This window comes from Rhea americana, unplaced genomic scaffold, assembly GCF_003343005.1.
Source record: "Rhea americana isolate MKP2758 unplaced genomic scaffold, rheAme1 scaffold_16, whole genome shotgun sequence".
In the NCBI taxonomy this organism is placed as follows: Eukaryota; Metazoa; Chordata; class Aves; order Rheiformes; family Rheidae; genus Rhea; species Rhea americana.
In genome coordinates, this window is record NW_028185705.1 from 7150661 (window position 1) to 7171938 (window position 21278).

The following is a 21278-nucleotide window of genomic DNA, read 5'->3' on the forward strand; positions in this document are numbered from 1 at the left end:
TTATTTCCCCTTTTTGACAATGAGTATTTGTAGGCTCATGGAGTAAAGTTATGTTGCCATTCCTCTGGGGAGATCCAGACAGGACCAAAGCCCTCCTGTTAGGCATGGTACCGATGCCAAACAGGACAGTGTGCCTGTCCTAAAAACCTTGCAGAGTTTTGGGTGAGGCAAAGATCCGCCAGTAGATGTAGACAGTCAGGGGGGCTGCTGTCAGCCAGCATGCTGAGCAGCAGTCCCAGCACCTCAGCAGCATAGCCATTGATAATTGGACTGCAGGAAGGAAGGTTAGGCAAGCTTTGAAGGGAGGCAAAGGTGCCACTTTGCAGATGTGTGGTCCTACCAGAAGAACTTTCTTAATGCAATTTCACCTTTTGACTCAGGATGTCTGGTTGTGATGGCATATGGTTATGACGATCCCCATTTTGGAGTTCCTAGTAAGCCAAAAGACCACTGAAGTTCTGCATGTGAAGCCCTTAGATGTATTAGTAGCAAATTATGCTCATTCCCCGTGAGGAGGCAAGGAGAAAGCCTGCCAAAACACAAACGAACAGCATGTAGGTCGCAGATTTTCAAGACATTATGTATTGTTCATAATTATATTGAGGAGATGGTTTACCTGAAACATCTGCAAAGTCTTTATAGTTTGCTTTATTTTGCTCTTCATGTGTTTCACTTACAGGACTGCGAAATAGCAGCATGTCCTCCCCATCCAAATAGTCCCGAAGCCAAGAGACCCATATCAGGAATTCACAGGACACAGTGGAGATTTGGATCCTGGACACCAGTAAGTGTATAATACTTTCAGGATTGATTTATAGTAGATAACTGCAATATTTTTAAGTGCATTTGACCAGCTTTGTATTTCAACACCCTTGCAATATAGAACAAGAAACTTTCTAGAGAACTTGCTTGTTGCTCTTCCCTAGTGCTCAGCAACATGTGGGAAAGGTACCAGGATGCGATACGTCAGCTGTCGTGATGACCAGGGCTCGGTGGCCGACGAGTCAGCTTGCTTCCACCTTCCAAAGCCGTCGGCCACAGAAACGTGCACCGTGACACCGTGCGGGCAGTGGAAGGCCTTGGAGTGGAGCTCCGTAAGCATCGCGCTCCCCGGTGCGGGAGAGCCCTGCAGACCTCGTTGCTGGAAACATATTTCAGTAGTCTGTTATGTTTGCCTGTTTGAAAGGAGGGAGATGGAGGTTTTCAGCTGTTCTGTGTTAGCAATAACTAACTGCCAGTGTGTTTCTCACAGCCTGAAATGTGACCGTGTCTCCTTTTTCCCCACTGTAACGCAGTGCTCAGTGACTTGTGGTCAAGGTAAGGCAACGCGACAAGTGATCTGCATCAATTACAGTGACCAGCTGGTGGACAGAAGTGAATGTGATCCGGATGACCTGCCCGCCACCGAGCAAGACTGCTCCRTGTCTCCTTGTCATCCAAACAGCCACGACTACGGCAGGCCCATCCACCCTTTCCTCTACCCGGATCATCGGCTCAAGCTGCAGCCGGGAGGCAGCCCGAACCGAAACCGCGCACATGTGCCAGGAGGCAATCAGTGGAGAATTGGGCCCTGGGGTGCTGTGAGTGCCCTCGTTTTTTCTTATTTCTGCTTATTCCTTTCTGGGCATATTCTGCTTTTTTAATGTCACTGTGCAGGGAAAGGAGGGGGCCTTTCACTGCTCTCTACTCACACGAGTAAGCGTTGCAGCAGGGCACAGGTTTGCTTCTCGTTCTCCTCGTGCTTCCCCAAAGCTCTGCAGGCAGAAAGCTGATGGCACCGTTTTCCAGCGCTACGGCCAAACTCCGCTCCTTGGCTGTCTCCCAGGACATTTACAACCACGCAGCGCTGTTGCCAAAGCGCAGCAGAGCCTCAATTCCAGCTCCTCTCCCCGCACCGGGGCTTGAAACTCAGGGACCGAGTTCTCACAGCAGTCCCTGAAGGACACTAAGCACGAAAGCGATGTTAAACACTGGAGCGAAGGCAGTGGGGATTATTCACCTGCTTAAAACTATGCTCGTATTAATTCTCTTTGCTTAGTCAGCACCTAATTCATTGCACTCCTCTTGCTAGTGGCCCGGGTTTGAAGTCGATAGCGCCTCTTGGCCGTATTGCGTTTCTAGCTGTACGTTCCCACGGTGCGCCGCCCTGGGAAGGAGCCGGGAATATTCCAGGGCTCAAAGCAGCTGTGGGCAATTGTGTCTTCCAGTGCTCCAGTACGTGTGCGGGCGGCTTCCAGCGGCGGGTGGTGGTGTGCCAGGACGAAAACGGGTACACGGCAAACGACTGCGACGAGAAAACCAAACCCGTGGAGCAGAGATCGTGCGAATCTGGCCCCTGTCCGCAGTGGGCTTACGGCAACTGGGGTGAGGTGAGCGCAACGTTAATCCTCTTCTCCCTGCGCGGGGGGAAGTTTCTGTTAGCCGGTGGCTGAAAAGTGTGAGAAGAGGGGGATTTTTCGGTGGCATTCATTAGGAAGACTAGAGCGTGCAACGCAGCTTCTGATAAACGAGTGAACCCTAGCAACTGCTTGATACTGTTTTCAGTTCTGTTTGTCATGGAAAAAAGTTGTTTCCAGGCAAAAGCAAATTCTACAAAAGCCTTTTTTTTTTGAGAAGTTTATTTTAACTGAAGGCCTTTTTAAATTATTATTAAAAGTACTTCAGAAAGTTTATCTGAGACAAGTGATTAAAGCTGTTAACCTCTGAGATTATGCTGGGCTGGACAACTTCATTATCAAGCAGGACAAGTAACTCTRGGAGGCGAGAAACTGGAACGGCTGGTGGGATGTTGGAGGATCGTATGCTGTTTGGAGGGGACCTGGCTGGTCACAGCGGGATGGCCACCGGGTCTTGAGAGGTGTTAGTGCCTAGAGCTGCAGTAGTCAGTATTTTAGCTGACAAACGTGTAATTCYTGTGCCCTCTGCCAACTTGCAGTGCACAAAGCCATGCGGGGCAGGGACCAGAACACGGCTGGTGGTGTGTCAGCGCCCTAATGGAGAAAGGTTTACAGATCTGAGCTGTGAAATCCTTGACAAGCCGCCGGACAGAGAGCAGTGCAATGTGCAGGACTGTCCTAGAGATGCTGCCTGGAGCGCTGGTCCTTGGAGCTCGGTACGGCCATAAACTCTTTCTCTTTGTGAACCGTTTTTGGATGTTCCGTAACAACAGATTTAACTTGCTTCAAAACAAGGTGCTAATGCTTCATGTCTTAAAACTGCACTTAAAGAGGATTCTTGACAATACGTTCAGAATAACGCCTGTTCAGGAAGGGCTTACATTAGGGGAGCTCAAGTCCTTTAATTTAAAAGGCACTTTCTGCTAAGTAACCAACTTTGTCCGTTTTATGACCCTGTGCAAGCGCYGCGTGTTACGACTCTTGGTTCTGACTGAGGTCTTTGCATATGGATTTAAACCTGGCATTTAAGCAGTACACGTCAACTGAAGTTAAATCGTACTGATACTTAATGGTAATACTGCACTGTGCACCTACTGGTTTACAAGTTGCATGTTCTCTGCCAAAAACAAGATGACGGGGAAATTTGTACTAAATTGCATTAACTCACAAACATGTACAAGTGTGTATAGATGTGTGTGTGTGTGTGTTCCCACACATACATTTATACAGAAACACGTGCACRTTCACACTCATGCTAACATACAACTGTATTTTATTCCCATGTGAAACACGAGGGGGATGTACTGTGCAGAGGCACCMGTAAGCTGTTCTCATGCATTTCTCTGGTTCTGGACAGTTTGGGTCTGGCCTGATCTCCAGATGCTGCTTTAGACATCATTAAATCAGCAAGGGATCAGCAGAGTGTAGGAAGGTTTAAAACCGCGAGTGTTTCCCGATCACGGAGCAGGGGTGGTTGAAAACGCCGTGCCGCCGCCGAAGGAGCCCGCGGCACGGAGACGCYCTTCGGGCAGCGCGGGAGGGCGGAGCGGCCAGGCGCAGGGGGTCCGGGCCGTCGCGTTGCACCCTGCGGCTCTGAAATGCTCCCTGCGGACGCGAGCGCAACGTGGGGTGCTTCCGGATGGGGCAAAAACGACAGACGTGCCAGTCTTGGAGTGGCCTTCAAATAAACGTCAAGCTTTAGTATATATTTTGTTATGAAGTAGTTAAAGGAGATTTTGAAAAATGCATTTGTCTCAAAAGCACTTTATGAGAAAAGAAGAAAAGAGGCCTATTTGTAGTATATTAGACATCCTTAATAGTTTTGGTTTGAGGAGTCATCTTRCTAGACTGTAACTTCCCTCTAGTTGCTTTCAGTAACGTGGATGCTTTCGGTGACATTTCTCAATATTTTTATCATACCTCAGTGAGTTATGCAACAGCCATAAAACTGCTGAACTAGTGTTTATATGGTGCTTCACCAGTACAAGGGACAGTGATATGAAATATTTCATTTGCGGTGCTAACGTATCACTTGTACACTGATAGTTGGTGCTAAAAACGAGTGAGCTGAGCTAAGCAGAACTTGCAAGCCGTGCAGTTGTTTTTCACCCAGAATTACCAGCTAAAAATTGCTGCTAACCTTTATTACTGGTGCTGGAACATTTGCAAGAACCGAAGGTGTGGGCCGAGGTACGTTGCATTTTGGTGTCCTGCAGCAGTTGGCCTCTCGCCTGCCACAGGAGCAGCTGCTGGGGCCGGATCTGCTCCCCTGTCTTTAAATGTTGGGCACAGTCCTGCATTTTAGGGGTTTCTTTTACTCTGAAGAACGTCCCTCGGCTCTAGCTGCCACTGCCAGGCCCCAGCTTGCAGTCTCAGGTGGCTCTAAAGGCAGGAGGCCACTGCTGTCGCCTAATTAAGGGAGTAATTAAGTGGGTGCCCACTCGGCATTGCCGGGATTGGGGGTGCCGGTGGCCGACCTCGGTGGTGGTCACTTATTTGGGCTCTGGGACTACGCGGTGGCAGCAGCTTTCACCCACCCGGGAAAGGGGCTGCAGAGCTGAGCTAGGCTTATTCCCACAAAATGACTTGATTTTGGGGGTCTTACTGCCTAAGTGTCATTGGCTCTGACGCGGGCGACTGCAGCCTGTGTCCGAAGACTCAGTCCCATCTACGGGGTCAGTAGGGGACCAGGTCTTAACATCCCACCTATAAAATATGCTACGTATACGTCTACCTCGTGCTACTACTGTAGGTAGTAAAGTCCAATTATTATTATTATTTTTTTTTAGCGTGGTATCGCCTGATTTGCTTTAGCTCTGTCATCRACTGCAAACATCGCTCTGTAGCTGTGCGTACTTCATCGGTTCAGATGGAGTGTCACTACCATATTTTTTGGTCACTTTTGAAACAAGAGTATAGTATTAGCTGAAACTTTTCAGCAGTATGGATTTATGTATTTATGTAAAAGTGTATTTATTTTTCCAGTATTGTTATTTAATTTTATATAAATATTGCATACATTTACATTGTTTAATGTTAATGTTGAAGAGTGAAAATTAAAGACAAGTAGAATGTAATCATAAAGGAATTTGTATAATGATTTCTTGACTCTTTTGCTAAATTAATATACTTAGTTTTTGCTAACTTTTACTAAATTTTCTGAAATGGTGCTGCGATGTTCCCCGATAGAAACTGTCCTTCTCAGTAATTAAACAAATGCAGTTAAAAGTGTATGAATTATGAAGTTTTCTTGCAAACATCTGATTGGCTCAGCTTCACACCAGTTTGACTGAAATTAATACTGTAAATACATACAAATTAAAGCAGAGAGAGTCCAAAGAGCCCAGCCCTGAGTCCTTAGGCAAAATTCCCCTGCAATCTGATACAGTAAACAAGTGATTTTATCTGACTGGTTTAACCTGGGTTTGAAAGAGCGAATTAAAGGAATGAACAGGTTCTGTGCGTAAATGATAATTCTATAATAGGAGACTGGTGAGATGCATTGCCATTACAATGTACGTTCAAAGAGGAGTAAGAGAAGGTGATACCTTTATTTCCTTGCTTCTTTAAGAACGTGTACTTAAACACTGCAGAATTGTAAGCCACGTGATCGACCTTACTTTTTTATTAAAATAATGCTTTAGAAAACATGCAGAGACTGTCACCAGGGTACGAAGACTTGTTTTTTTTTCCTCTGACTGCCTTATAACGTGAACAGGCAAAGGTGTCTTTACAGGCTCTCAGATAACGAGAGGAAATCGCGCCACGGGAGATGTTCGCAAAGAGTGTTACTCGTCAGTTCCCTGAAAACCTCAGGTCGAACCCACTTATCTCGGAGCAGATATAAATAACATATATCATTTAAGTTAATGGGGTCTGCTGTAGCTGGGTCGTGGCTCCCTAAGCAGGTGACTTGGCCTTTGTGTCCTGAGCTTGCTGCTGTGTGACTTCTAGGCATGTTTTATTAGAAATTGGTCAGTTCTAGGGGCCGGGTATTTTTTATATCTGGAAATAAAATTATTAGTTCTAAGGAAAAAAAATGATAACCAGCTTTTATCTTTTTCTTAAGAGAAGTAATGGTGGTGGTATAGAGTTTACCATAACATACAACTGTATCCTGCTCCAATTTATGAATTATACTGAATTCGCTTGTCGTAGGCTTTTCAATCCTTCCCAATTAGAAAATATACATAGATAAGGTAAAGCAGTTGTACCTCTCGGGAGTGTGCTGGTTCAGTTGGGTGAGTCATTTGGATTTCATTGCATTGGRTTAGTAATCGTTTGAATGTGACCAGTGGACAATACTGGATTTGGGTTGGTTGGTTGGTTGGTTTTTTCCCCTTAAATTATAATTTTAAAAGTGATCTCTACTGTATTTTGCCAAGTACGTGTCACTGCTTGGTATCAAAAGTTCTAGCTACTAATGCAAATGTCATATAGCTCTTAGTGTCCGGAAAACTGTTGTGTTCTTCCCAGCTCTTTAGCAAATAGACAGAAATGCTGCTATCTTATTCTCTGAAGGCTTTTTGATCCAGCAGCACATGAACAGAAGCTTAGTGTTAAAGGATTGAAATATTAACTTGCTAAACTCCGGACTCTTTGTTGTGGGGGTGAGTTCAGTTTTGGTCTCGGATGATGATGCCGTACCCCGTCAGGCAGGGCTGGAAGGTGACAGCGTCGCTGGCTGAGGTGTTTGCAGGGCTCCTTGGCTGGGTCTGCCCGGGCAGGGACACAGGTACTGGCAGAGTCGCTCCAGGGACGAGGTAGGAAGAGTGCAGCCTGCCTGGCCGGCATGCGTGCCASAAAGCTGGCGCTCGGGAGAGTCTCAGAATTGGTGTCGATGGAAAGTTCAAGTTATTTGCATTTTGTTCTGTYAACCCTACTGCTTGCAAAGTGCCCTCCCTGTGAAACCCGCTGCAAATAGGCTGTTCAACAGCCATATTCCTGTCGTGGTGCGGGTAGTATTCCTAGCAGTCCATGTACCAGCTCTTGCTGAGGCATCMGTGATAACGGAGCAGGTTTGGTTGCAAGCGTACGTGATTCTGCTGTTCTCTTCCTCTCTTCTGCAGAAAATGAATCTGCTGCAACAGCAGCATTATTAAGTTGCTGTTTGATTCTTTACACGTGTTTTTGCAGTGACAAAGCCAGCCTGGAAAATGAAGTGATAAGCCCCTTAGCTCTTCAGTCACTCAGGGATTCATGGGGTTTTTCCTACCTTGCAATCATATGGTGTTGGCTCAGGCCCTGCAATTGCCACAGCACGTCTGTATTTCTATGTGGTGCCAGGTGTTATCAGAAAACTAATAATAATGATCCCACCCATCAGAGGCCATGTGAGAAGGCCAAATGTTGCAATACCCAAGGACTGCTGGACGGGCAGGCCCAGCACCCCAGATGCCTGCAGAGAGGTGCTCTGTGCRCTTTGGGTGTCTGCAGAAAAGCATGCAGAAATAGATGCCTTAGCAACGGTTTAATAAAGCCGATACAGAGCAAAATGAGAACTTTTTAGCCTATCGCTATCCGCTACCACGGGTCTGAAAGCAGTTTGCTGTACGTGTAGTTTGGTCCGTCTAAGCTGCTGTCTCTCGGGTTTGCTGCCTGCCTTCTCTTTAGGGTTAGTCAGACCTAGTGGCTCCAGGAACTGCCAGTTTGGTGGGCCGATAAAACCCAGAAAACTTGTTTGCTTTGGCTATCGCATCAGAAAAGGGCCTGTGACAGCGCAGATCCACTTGCTCTTTTTTAAAGCASGAGCCCTTTGCTGCGCGTGTCGTGGGTCCGGACCGTGCCGCGCTGCCGGCCCCGCAACGCGGCCGTGCAGGGTCCCGCTGGGCTCCCAGTGCCCCCGACCCCRACACGCCACATCTCCCGAGGGGCGGCGGATGCCACCCCGTGCGCCGCGACGCTGGTGGTCTTGCTGCTGGCCTTTTCTGTTTCTCCATGTGTCCTCCTTGGCATTCATCCCAAAGGCTGAATTTAGTTGAGGTTGCTGCTTTTAATGTCTCAGCCCAAGTTTATCTGGGGCAGCACGGACRGATGCTGTCCCAGCTGAGTTTCCTCCTCTGATAACCCCGTGGCCAYGTCCCCTGCCATAGCTCAGAGCCAAAGCACAACTCTAGCACGGTAACAGCTCGGTAAAACCAGTGATGACCAGTTGCCCTGCTCAAGAGCCACCGCTATTACYGGGGAGCTGCCTTGGCTTCAACTCATGTGGTCTGTGGCAGCCCCAGAGCAAAGCTCCTGTGCAGGCAGTGAAACATCACTTGATCCACTGCTGCTACTGTCTAAGCTCCAATTATTATTTTAATTTTTACTGTGTTTGCCTATCATCACTGGTCCTTAGTTGCTGCTTCTGTTATTTCTCCTTAAATAAGGAGAACTATGTATCTTTTGCTCTCAGTTCTGCCATCTCCTGTTTGCTGCGGTGTTGACGCTCCGTGTGAACAGGAAGGCTGTAGAGCAACCTTAGAAACCCCCTGTGCTAGAGCTGCAGGGTAGTGTCTGCGGCACYGGGCGCTTAAACCCCAGGATGCTCTGCAGAGCTTTACAGGATCAGGTCCTCGCAGGCTTCATTTCCTACAACTTAATTCTCAGGTGTCTTAATCCACACGCCTCTGCTGCGGACAACTGCCCCCGTTGTGATGTGACCGGGTGGTTAAACCTAATGTCTTTAGTTGATGGAKAAATAAAAAGGACTGGGCAGGAGTGTCCCCTCTGACCTCCCTGCTGCAATGGCTGGGTGCTGGGGAAGTGCCAGGGTGCGGGGCTGCTAGGCTTGCCGCTGCCCTGCGATAGCCTCTCCTGTTGCCACCACCGGAGAGGGGAGCTACCTGGAGCAGGCTTCCAAAGTTCCTCCGTGTAGGTCCCCAGCCGGAGCTGGGAGCTGCATCACTATTCACTGCTGTTTCTTACTAAATTACTGCRGGAGTGCTTGCCTTTCTCCTGCCAAAGCGAGCAGGTCCCATCTCAGCCCCTGCCAGCAGCTCCCGCTGGCATGTTACCTGGCAGCCTGAAGTACCTCGGCAGCGATAGCCCGCGGGGAGTGGGAGTCACGGGCCACGAAGGTAACGTTCACAGGTGCAGTGCCTGTCTGGCTGCGTTCAGTGTACTTCAGTGGCTGATTTTTTTTCTGCATCCCTTCTTCTGCATTTTCTCCATGATATGGTGACTTTCTAGAACACACAGAGCTGGCCTGAGCTTCAACAAAAAGTTACAGCATTGCTGGTGGGCTGTTTAGGGATGACTGGCTTGTTGTGTGGGCCATTGATGGCTACTAACTTTGTAAAGTCTGTGGATCTGATAGACATGCACACACATAAAAAATAAAGCAATAAATAAAATTGCAATAGCTGGGAACACTTGTCTCCCAAAGCACCAGCTTTCTGTGCGGCAACTGAAATGTGTGTTAGACTGCAGGAAACACATTAGAGCAGTAACACACTTGCAAGGATGAGCTGTGAAGTTCAGCATCTTCCCTGAGCTGGGAAGTCTGCACGTGGTTTTGCCTGTGTGTTGAATTTACAGTGTACAGCCTAAACTGCAAGTGTAGCTGCTGCTCGAAACCTAGGGTTTAGCAACAAGAGCGCGTGATGATGAAGGACAGTGAGCACAAAGGCATTTACCGGCTTCCAACTTGCATGGCGACTGATCAGCGCGGCCGTTAAGGCACAACGCTGTAGTCCATCTCATTCCAAAGCACTTAATGCTCTATTCATGTTCTGCTTTTTACTAGCTCACAGGGAAGGCAAGTGAGCCAGCAGCGTGTGTGAAAATGTTTTTGATGCCCAAGGCTGTACACAGGCAGGCAAACAGTGTCTGATCACTGCTGTATTAAGCCAAGATTGTTCTTTATAAGGCCAGGGAGCAGCAAGGAGCTCAACGCTGCTACAGCCACCCGGTGTGATGCTCACCTGTGAAACAAGGCTGGCTTATTTTTGTGTCACATCATCTAGCACGGAGAAATCCTGTTCTTGAACGAGACTTCTAAATAGTGTTATAATACAACAGTTTCCTGAAAAAAATGAAGTGTCAGTGTGCCTAGGCTGCTTGCTGCTTCAATTGCTACTTTTAAAAAAGTGCCACAGCATGGAAAATAGGTTTCATCAGTCGCTTCTACATCCCATTCTACATCCCTGGCTTCCTTGGGTAGCTTACACATTTCCTCCTAATTTGAGGAAACGACATCCAATGCTTCCCTCCTTGGGGGGACCTGCTGTCACTCCTTGCTGTTTTTTCTTGTTTGCTCTTTTAAGTTGAATAGGTTGCCCCAGTGCAGAGATGCAGCTTTTAGGGCAGGCTTGGTGTGTTCCCAGCCCTGCCACCTTCAGTGCTCAGGAAGCCTCTGTATAGGATGTAGCAACGCTGTGGGCAGTTAAGGGAGGTGGAGAAGGTGCTTTGTAGCAGAAGGGTGCAATRGAAGAAATGCTTGGCTTCTCTTCTTGCTGTAGTTACCTGTTTTTCTCCCATTTATTTTGTGATGTCCCCAAGCTYAGAGAAATCATTCTGTTGACTTCAGTTCTTGGGGCCTTAGATTTTGGAAAAGTTAGTAGATCCTCTGCCCAAGAAGGTCATTTCTTTTGAGATGGTCTTTGCTAGCTGGAAGAATGGGCTCCAGGCACATCAGCCTCTTCCTTTCTGCTGCTGTAACAAACCCTTTCTTTAAGAAATGTCCCTTTTTTACYTGTCAGTAAACATCTTCCCAGTTCATTCAGCTTGGCTTGGTAGTGGAAGGGAGAAGGCTTATTGGATTATTTTATTTCTCGCTCCTGCAAATAATCAAGTAGGAGGCTGTTTCAGCCAGCTCTGTGGACCGTCCTGCTGCAGCAATGAGAGTAGAGAAGCCGGAGGGCTCACAACCAGCACGCGCTGCCTGGCGAGGGCGAGCAGAGCTGGTGGCGAGCCAGCACGCRTGTTCCCTCTCGCCCGTGCCGGGGGCAAGGACTGCTCCTTGGGACATGGGGTACAGTCTGCTCTGTGCACGCCAAGGGACACCCTTTGGCTCCTCAGGACATTTCCACAGAGGTTTCTGGACAATGCTCACAAGCATGCTGGAACTGCACCAAAAGAAACCTCTAATGTTTATGTCTTTTGTTCAGAGCTCCTGTTTCTCTGGAAAGTCAGCTCAGATTAAGCATTTCTAAAGCCTCTTCCAAGCTGTAGGGCGATGCTTTGGTTTGTTTTGCTTAGGGCTCTGGTCTAGTTGCCCTCCCTTGAGTGTGGAGACCACCATCCCCTCTTAACATACAAGTATCAGCTGTTCTGGCCTCATACTAGGAAAAATCACCAGGACCRTGGGCTCTGCAGCTCCCAATAGCTGTATGCATCGCGGCGTGGCTCCCTCTTACAATTTGGCAGAAGAAAAAGAAAGGCAGCCCGGGTGAAYGGTGCCCTACACGCCGTGTCCCCACCCCGCAGGCACTGTCTTCTCCATGTGCCAATGCAGCCGGAGGAATGGGGTTTCAAAGCAACGAGCGACGTACGCTAACGGGACGGTGAAATGTGACTKCTAGGGCGCGTGGTCGGGCTGCACTTGCAGTTGGAAAAGTGTGCTGACGTCCGRGAGCGCAGCCCCTAACGTAAAGGGTACGTCGGAGCGAGAAGCAACGTTGTAGGGCTCCGCCGTCCTCCCCGTTCTGCTTCATCCAGCACATGTTTCGGCTCAGACGGTTGGGAAGCATGAATGAGTGCTTACTTTCAATATAATCTGTAACGTTTGGAAATCTAAACCTACAAGGATTGGTATTAATTTCCTCCAAAAAGTTGCCGCTGGCAGAATCTGATAAAGATGGTTTTAGTCTAATTCTCCGCCACCCCCCCATCCCTGCCTTTCGGGAGCTATTGGAGTTATACTTATCTTAGGGAATTCATTTGGTGATCACCACAGCTTGCATTCATTATCTCGAATACCTCCCAAATCGTAGACTGATGCATGGGGCCTGGAGAAGCGGCCTGACAGCATTTTTTTYGAAACTTTTCTCTTTTAGTGGAGAATTTGCTTAGATTCTCCTTGGTTGCTTGCTCCTGTGCCCTGTAGTTAGCTGCCCGTTGAGTGCATGGGAAGCAGTTAATGAGAAGCAGAGCCACTCCATCCCTTTTGACTGATCTGCACTGCATGGGAGGGTTTTTTTTGTTTTTTTTCTCTTTTTTAACTAAGATTTGCTCATTTCTGTTGAGGGCTATTGAACAGCTTTGGTGCCAGCCAGGCACTGCTTGCTGTGCAACCAGGGGWGCAGCGTGGAGACAGCGCTCTTCTGCAAGAGGAGCCAAGAAAAATGTGGTCCCAGCCTGCACCTCGAATTTCTCAGCAGAGTCGCTGTGACGTAGGAAACGCGAGGATGTGCAGGGTCAAGACTGGCTTTTGAACGTTCAGCACCTGGGCCTAACCACCCAGAAATTTTGTGCATGTTTCTAAGTGCTTTTTTAGGTATATATTCTGTTTTTTCTTGCTCCCAGGCCAGGGAGAAGCTTTGGAATCAGGTCATAGCCTTGCCGCTTTAGTGAGGTCTTAATGAAGACATACCTTCATCTTCAGAGCAGGAAATGCAGGGAAGTTAGGTTAAAGCAACTCATATGTACTCAGTAAAATAAAATAGTCTTCGTCATCCTTGGACTCTGAAACAGAAAACAAATTTCTGTGGGAATGAATGCACGAGCTTGCTATGCTGGAACAGAGCATTGCATTGCAGGAGACGTTTAGCATCGTGTTCTGACCTCCCTGGAAAAAGAGGATATGGGAATTTTTTKGTCAGATTTATTTAAACCTTTTGTTGCACGTAAACAAGCAGTATGTTTATTTGAAAAAAAGCAGCAGCACACCCATCCGTGCTTCGAGGCGTGCTAACAAAACCCATCCTGCAACAAGCATCGTTGCCCTAACTCTGTGCCCAAAGCTTTGATCCTAACGCTCTTAGRGAAGTCCTTTCGGCCTCACTCTCTGTGCTCAGCACCAGGTGTGAGCGGGTGTCTGACTTCAAGCCGCTCCTGCGCAGGTTTGGTGTTCCACRCGAGTCTCTGCGTGTTGCCCGGACCTCGCAGAAACGTGCTCCCTGCCCACCCCGGCGGCCGCGCGCCGCGCTTACCTTGCCGCCGTCACGGCGGGGAGAGCGCGGCCGGCCCGTGGGGCTCGCCCCGGCGCTGCGATACTCCTTGCTGGGCCGTCTGCCTTTGCCGTAAGCTGGAAACAGTGTTTTAGAGCAACGTTTCCCAGCATTTCAGCGGAGGCACAGGCAGGCTGGCGGCGAGCGTGTCCACGTCTGGGTGATCYTCATCTCCAGGAAGCTGGGTAGCAAAACAAGCCCTGGTGCAGTTCCTTGGCTGCACCTTCAGGGCTGGATCCCGAGACAATTAAACCCAGTAGAAGTCTTTCTGATGACTTCAAAGCTCCTTGGATGAGGCTCCTATTCCACAGAGAACCTTCCCCAGCCCTTTGAAGTGTCTTCTAGATAGGGGGGTGAAAAAAAGCAGCGGAAGAAAGAAATCTGTGAAAGGAGTGTTTTTGTCTGTGCTTTTCAAACGCTTTAAAGAAGCCAAGGTCAAAGCTTACCTTGCTATGGTGTTGTTATTGATAGATACCGTGTGCGCCTGCAACATTTCCAGTGATGAAAAGAGTTCGTTTAATGAAATGCAAAGTTCTTCCAGGGCCAAAAATAAATGATTAGGCCAACTGGAGTAGCTAGGTGTATTGCTCCCCTAAGGTACGCAGCACTGAGATGAAGTGCACTATTAAGCTCTTTTCTGCATGTGGCTTACATATGTTTAAACTCTGTGTGCCAAATAGAAGATGGAAATACCTGAGAAGAATTAAAAGGCCGTTATGAAGTAGACTCTTTGTAAAGGAATTTTCGGTCTCTAATACTTGGTTACATTAGATTTATTCAACCTCTCTTTTCTGTCAGTGCAAATGAGATCATAACTCACATGTATGTGAAAGCAAATGGATGTTTTGGGTCCAAAAAGGCACAGCTGCCTATCTTTAATTTGTATTAAAGACAGGCATAAAAATGATTGATCTAGAGAATTATATCTGTGTATTATGAAAATTAGTCAAATTATGCCTCAGACCCAGCGTGCACCACAGTGCGCCTGCAGCCCTGTCTCCCGCTTTCCAAGCATTGCCTGCCCGTCCCGTGCACCCCTCCTGGCGGGACGGAGCTTCCCGCGTGCCGAGTGTGATCGTGGCATGCTGGGATACAGGCTCCAGGCCAAGGTGAAGCAATTTGAAAAAGAGGGATTAAAAACTGTGGACTTTACTGCTTACATTTGTAAGATGAAAGGTGTGTCGGACAACTTCAGGTCCTGAGAARTGTGCTTGCGTTGCTGCCCAATGTTGATGCTCTTTCTTTAGAATAAACAGCAGGGTCAATATATTAATTAAATGAGGGAGAAGATGCACTTCCCTCCGCTGGATTGGGATGCGGGGCAAGACASAGTACCAATGAAGTGTCTGAGCTTCCCCTGTCGTGTTAGAGACAGTGATGTCAAGCCATATGGAGAGTGCTTGCTGAGGGTCATTTGAATTCATATGAAAGTATCAATATTAGCATTTAGCCCAAAGATGGGTGCAAATACTAGAATTTTATAACTGGGTTTGGTGGGATTTGACATCTCCTCCTTGTCGCTGACGTTCATTGCSCAGGAAGCTGGAGGTGCTGCAGATGTGGGTGGCCTTCTCCCATCTCTCGCCAGAGTGCATCTTCTCAGATGCACTGCAGTGTCTCAGGTGTCTAGCATCCACCCGGATGCAGAGCCAGGTCGGTCTCCCACGGCCAGCTCTGCGTTGGGGCAGGCACCTAATGAAGGCCCCTTTAATCCCATTGATTTCCAGGGAAGCTGGCTGGCTTTGTGGCTCTGCTAGTGCTCTTACAGCAGGAAAACTGCCTTTTTCAGGACATTGTTTATACATACTTATAAGCGTCAACAATCTTATGAGTTACATCCCTTTCTCTCCACGTTTGTCTGAACTCTTCCTTTGTAAGCCTTTGGAACAAGTTACTGCTCTCTCAGTGTTTCTTTGTATACCTCTTAACACCACAGAGGATGAATGATTTGGAAGTAGTGCTGTAATTTAAAATAATCACAGCTGTCAATGCATGTGCCAATTTCTAGTGTAATGGATCTTCCAGAGCTGCTGCATACACAATCTGTGTTTTGTTAGGTTTCAACTATGTTCATAGCCTGGGAAGACTTTGGCCTGTAATTTATTTCTTAGCAAATCTACTGATGGAGTGACTCCAAAAAGGAGGAAGCAGCATCATCTCTGCATGTTTGCGCCAGTCTGAAAAGGAAGCAGAGCATTTATATTGAGAGAGGGCTGAAATACTGTTTGTGTCCAAGAATTAAACTAGGATGCTGGTGATGCGGCATGTAATGACTTGCATAACATGTAATGAAGAAACTGAAACAGTCCTTGGGTGCATCATGCTGAGTAAGAAGCTTGTTCTACAAGAAACTGTCATATTAAATTCTTGTCGTGATTCCAGACCCCTTTGATTCCTAAATCTTTTGGAGGAGACTAATCTGAAATCAAAGTGAAGTTGCTTGGGGTTTGCATGCCAGAAGTGGTCACATTTGAAAAAGTTCAGTGAACCTGCAGAGGGAGGATCAAATTAGTTGCCTCACTACAAAGGTTGCAGCTAACATACCTGCTGATTTGGTTTTTGCTTTGATTTTCATGCTCTGCCTTCTCGCCTTCTTCTGGGTTGTTTTCAAAACGCATAAATCCTAAGGGTGAGCRTGTCCCGGTTTCAGTCTTTGTTTAGTAAAAAAGAAAATCAGTCTGCAGTGTCTGCTGCAGAATTAAACAAACATGAGTTTTAATATTGCGAACATGGAAAGACTGGATTTTTCACCTCTGTGTTGCCTTTTGTGCAGTTATTTCCCTCTGTGAAGGCTGGTATCGTACTTTACCCTCCTGATTTACCCACAGTTCACCTCCCTTTGTACCGAGGKGTAGGGAAACGGTCCCTTTCAAGTTCTTCTCAGTAGATGCTCAGGGCTCTGCTGCCTTGATTCCTCCTTTGAAACCGCCAGAGCAATGCCAGGAATCGTGCCCTGAACCCTGTTATCCCTGCTAAATGTCAGCTTCCTTATCCTGATATTGGCGTTTGGGGGGTTTCACCAAGAATGTCATGCGATACGCAATGCAAATGGGAGCATGTCCGGTGGGTTACAKTCTGCCCTTCTTTACCACTCCCCCCCGAAACCTTGTGCGGGCTGTCGGGGAGCCTAGTGACGTGCTCTTTGGTCCAGCTGTAGCGAAGTCCCCCGTGTAGTCGTGGCCCGTGTGTAACAACGTAGACGGCCCTGTATGAAAGCTGATTCTTGTTACTTTATATTTACAGTGTTCTGTCTCCTGTGGAAGGGGTCAAAAGCACCGAACTGTGTACTGTTTGTCAAAGGAAGGGAGGCATGTAGAAGAAGATTATTGCAAGCACCTTGCTAAACCCAATGTGCAAAAGAAATGCAGAGGGGGCAGATGTCCGAAGTGGAAATCGGGAAATTGGGGACAGGTGAGACGCACTGATTACCCTTTTGCATCATTTGATATTCCTCATCTGTCAGACTGGTTAGAAACTATTTTTCCCCTCACTTCTGTCCTCTTGAATTTTTCAAGGGTAAATGTTCTAGGCCAGATCCTCAGGTGGTGTAAAACAGTGTGGCTTCATGGGCAGCAGTGGAGCGACACTGATTTGTACCAGCTGAAAACATGGAAACTTGCTTTTAGTGTCCAACTGATTGYAAATTCTTTGTTGCATACTTTAAGCTCCTGATAGAAAACCCATTAGTATATAATATTATAGAAAATCTACTATTATTCTTGTTTTTAGTGTCATTAGTATTTAAATGTCACATCTCAAGCAAAATCTTTCTTAGTTTTGAGAAATCTGAAATTAATTTTWTTATCAGCTTCCTGGGAAAGCCCAAAGAGCAATCAGTTATCCATTAAAAATGCCTTTTGCTACCTTTTGTTTCTTAACAAGCTCATCACTTAATTTTGCTTCATTAAAATGTCAGATACTTTGATGCGTAGAGTAGAGGCTGCTGAAAACGTGCGAGTGCTTGGAGTTATTCAGTATCTTGTTTGCTGAGAGCATCTCTTGAGTCCTTGTTTTTCTGAATGTGATATATTTGTCATCACCTTGAATCTGCTGCATCACATTTTTAGCTCTGATCTCAATTTTGGCTCTACCTCAATAGTGTGCTAATCAGCAGAATTACTGCAAATCCCAGACTAAATGAACTGTTAATTTGTAAAACATCATGTTCTCTTGCAGTCTCTCCTCTAAATTTAGGTACAAAACACCAGTTCTCACTGCATGCAAGTTCCCTAAAACGTAAACCACGAACAAATCTACATGCACACACATAAATATTAGGTCTAGGATATCATCTTATTGTTAAATGTCAAGTATTAAAAAAGCCAATAAACCCATCAATGCTTTGTGATTGTTTTCAGACTTGTATTTGTTTTTTATTCTTACCTGTGAATTCATAGGACGGCAGTACTTGCCTTTACGTGTGTTATGGCAAAAGCGTGCTTGCACCGTGGAGTTTAGGTTGTTTAGATCCTGGTCCTTTACATGAGATAAGGCTCTGAGGACCCAGGAGCATCCACGTAGCCCCTGCTGAACCRAGCAGGGCTGTTCCCATATTGAAAGTTAAGTCCCTGTTTTATTATYTGCAGGACTGAAACCTTAATTTTGTACAAGAAGCCACACTGGCAAAAAGAAAAGAAACTCGAGGCCATTAAATAGTCTCGTCATATCTGATTTGCTCCTTATTTAAAGTGACTGCTCCCAAAAGCAATTTTTTTCCAGCTAATAATTCTAACCATAATAAYGTAACGGTCTGTTGATTGCTTTAAAATACGCTAATTTTAATTGATAAAAATAAGTGTTTTCAAATTCCGACCATTCCGCCACATGATTGGAGGTAATTTTATGCATGTGCGAGAAAGAAGCTGAAGTTAATGGGAGGATGAGGCGATTTATGTCCTGGGGTAATGTTTTGTGACGAGGCGGTTAAAGAATATTTGTACGCTAACGATGGGGCTAAGAAGAGGCAGCGGGTTCCTAGCAGCTCCTCGGCTGACGCTGTGCACCCCAGCTCTGCACCGCAGCTCTGCACCGCTCGGGTCGGCGGCGCCGCGCGTGCTTGGCCAGCCAGGAGCCTGCTCCGAAAGCCTGCGAGACGCGCGCGATCGGGCTGGGCCTTTTGAGAGCACATAAAATGTTCTGATACGGTCCCCATCCGTCCRGACCCTCACGGGTTGTGCTAAATCGGGATCGCAGTGGGGACGGAGACTCGGCGTCACCTTCTGCGTCGCAGGTGACGCTCGTCCCGCTCGGCTGGCAGCAGGAGCCGCGACCGGTTTGCATTTAGATATTAYCCAAAAAGGCTTCTCTGCAGGTCTAATTGCCTCTGAAGGATAACCCCGGCGCCAAGCTGCCGTGAGCTGGCCCCTTTTCGCCGTGGGTAAGCCGGCAGAAGCCCGCGTGAGAGCCAAGGCAGGGTTTTCCGACCCGAACGCCTTCGCCCGCTCCCCGCGCGCGGGGCTAAAACCGCATCGCGGCGAGAAGCCGCCTGAGCCGAGTGCTGCAGTCCCAGGTGTTTTGCTCTCCGGATGTTTGGTATTCAGRGCCTGGGTAGTTCTTTCTAGGTTGTTATGAATCCATCTTCCTACGGCAAAGCTCTTTTAATATTTGCATTAATCAGGAGGGAAGAGGAAAGGTTTTCGCTCCAGGTTTTAAACTTGCTTACGTCTGCACTGAAATGTCAGATTTAATGTGTTTGTATCTCCTAAGTGGTATCAATTACGGTCATTTACCTTTCACGTCGTTAAAATACTAATATTTATTCTGCTGTCGGGTATTTACTTATTTCAGTTACAGACTGAGAGCGCGCTCCGTATTTTTATAYGGCAGCACTGCTCCGCAGCTGCGCTAACGCGCTGCCCTCCTGGGATAGGTAGGAAAAGGAGCGCTCCTAAAAACCCGCAGACGGACCGACTGGCCCGTGCACCCCGTGGGGGGGCACACGGCACCCCGCTCCCGAACCGGCAGCCTCAGGCCTGTTCCGCTCTTCGATACTCAGCAGGACCAGCTAGTTGCATTTCTACGAGATTGAGAGAAGCTGCCCGAGCAGTATAGTGGATTAAAACCATCAGGAGGAGGCTCGGGTGTAAGACACCTCCTGTCCTTGCCTCTGTGATAGAGCATAATTTTATTATTTCGAGCGCAGCCTCCCCCCGGCCCTGATTTGGCCCCCTCGCAGCAGCCCGGGGCTGCCCTTGCCCCCAGCGCTATTTCCTAAGGCCGGGGCCGTGCCGTGATTTCTTTTTCCCGTGCTAATTACGGTGCAGTAACCGGGCGCGCTGGAAACCCCCCCCCGCCGTGCAGCCCTCAGCCGCAGAAGCCTCCCCCGGCACACGCACCTGCAACGCCGCCGAGGGAAGGCGTCCTCGCCGGCCGGCCGGGCAGCGGGCGGTTCGCGTCTCTGCGCCGAGCGCCGCTGTCCTCCCGCCCGGGCCTGGCGCTGCCCCAGCGCCGCGGCTGGCTCTGCCCCTCCGCGCCGGAGCCGCCACGTAACTCGCTCTGCCCTTCTCGCGGCGCCCGGACGCGCGCTCGGGAGGTGGGTGCTGACCGCGAGCCGAACGGCGCCGCGGAGCAGCGCCTGCGTCCCGGGGCGCGCGTCCCCCCCGAGTTCGTTCGCCTGGCTCCGATTAGCTGTCCGTGCTGGGGCGCGTGGGACGAGAAGCGCGATAAACCAGAGCCGAGGCAGCGCAGCAGACGGGCAGCGCTCGCGGTGGCAGAAGCCCCACCGCTGCTTTGCAAGCCGCCCCGAGGAAGCCGCTCCGCGCGCTCGCCGGCGGCTTTTCTCCGGGCGCGCTTYGGAGAAAGCAAACGAAGCGTTACGGAGGGCGCTGGGAACCGGCCGGAGAGGATCGCTTCCCCGTTCCGTGCCGCTTAATCCCCTGCCCTAAGAAAGCTTGCTTTTAGAGGCCTTGCGATAATTGGCTGTACGCTTGTTTTCTTAGCTCCTCGTGTATTAATGAGGTTGYGTACCTCATTAATGAAGTATTAATTAAGTCAGCAAACGGGTAATCGTAATAGCTGTGCTTTAAGCACATACCTCCTGATTTCTTACGCGCCTTCTGTTATAAGCACGAATTCTTTTTATTCCACATCTGCGTAACGTGTTTGAGGCTCTAGCAGGGAAGCCCCCACAGCAGAGTGAAGTTAAGTACCACTAAACTTATTACAGTATGCACCAGTAAGGAGTAATAAGCGAAAGAAAAAACAAGCTGTTAAAGGCGCTGTGCTGTAGATAATAATTTATAGATGTCTGAGAAACAGAGAAATTCAGGCTCCTGTATCTAAAAGTAGGCAGAAATCTGCCCGCAGTGTAACAAGGGAAAATCTGGATGTATCCTACCTCCGGCTGTTTATTGCTGCAGTCCTCCTTCTGCCTGGGAAAACCTGCCCCCGCTGCAGCCCCCAAAGAGTCATTAATGCAACGTGCTGCAGATGTCGCCTGATTCGGGCTCGCGCTTTTGTCTGCTCCCAAGCCGTTCCTCGTTTGAGGGCTTTCTTATTTCGTAGMTGGTGACAAAAGCAAGATCGCCTGTTTCCCAGCCGTAAGTACTGGCTGCGTGTTATTTACAGTGAGGAGCCCCACGTTGCATTAGTATTTTCTGAGCAAGGAATGGCAATGAACCCTAATTGACCTGAAAAGTAGGATGCAAAATAACATTCCAGCAGTGGTTTGTGCTTGATTTCTTATCTTTAAAGGGGATCTGTCAAGAGGGTTTTTTTTCAGTTCTTCCTTTGTTGTTGTTTCTGTTTAAAAAAGTTGGTTTTGCCAATGTAAAGCAATAGGGAACTTACT

At 48.1% G+C, this 21278-nt stretch overlaps 1 protein-coding gene across 6 annotated transcripts in view; it reads left to right on the plus strand.

Annotated features, from left to right (window-relative positions):
- ADAMTS9 (ADAM metallopeptidase with thrombospondin type 1 motif 9) overlaps positions 1–21278 on the plus strand; it is an 80454-nt gene that overhangs the window by 45148 nt on the left and 14028 nt on the right. For 4 of the 6 annotated variants that reach the window (XR_014895246.1, XM_085300103.1, XM_085300104.1 and 1 more), the window contains 6 exons: positions 680–784; positions 927–1094; positions 1296–1580; positions 2208–2369; positions 2936–3112; positions 16733–16900. Coding sequence is in view for 5 of the 6 variants with exons in the window: in XM_085300103.1 (XP_085156229.1) it covers positions 680–784; positions 927–1094; positions 1296–1580; positions 2208–2369; positions 2936–3112; positions 16733–16900 (1065 nt within the window). In the remaining variant the exon portion in view is untranslated. Of the gene's footprint in view, positions 1–679; positions 785–926; positions 1095–1295; positions 1581–2207; positions 2370–2935; positions 3113–16732; positions 17845–21278 lie in introns of those variants that run through there. The other 2 variants (XM_085300107.1, XM_085300105.1) reach the window with 2 other exon arrangements.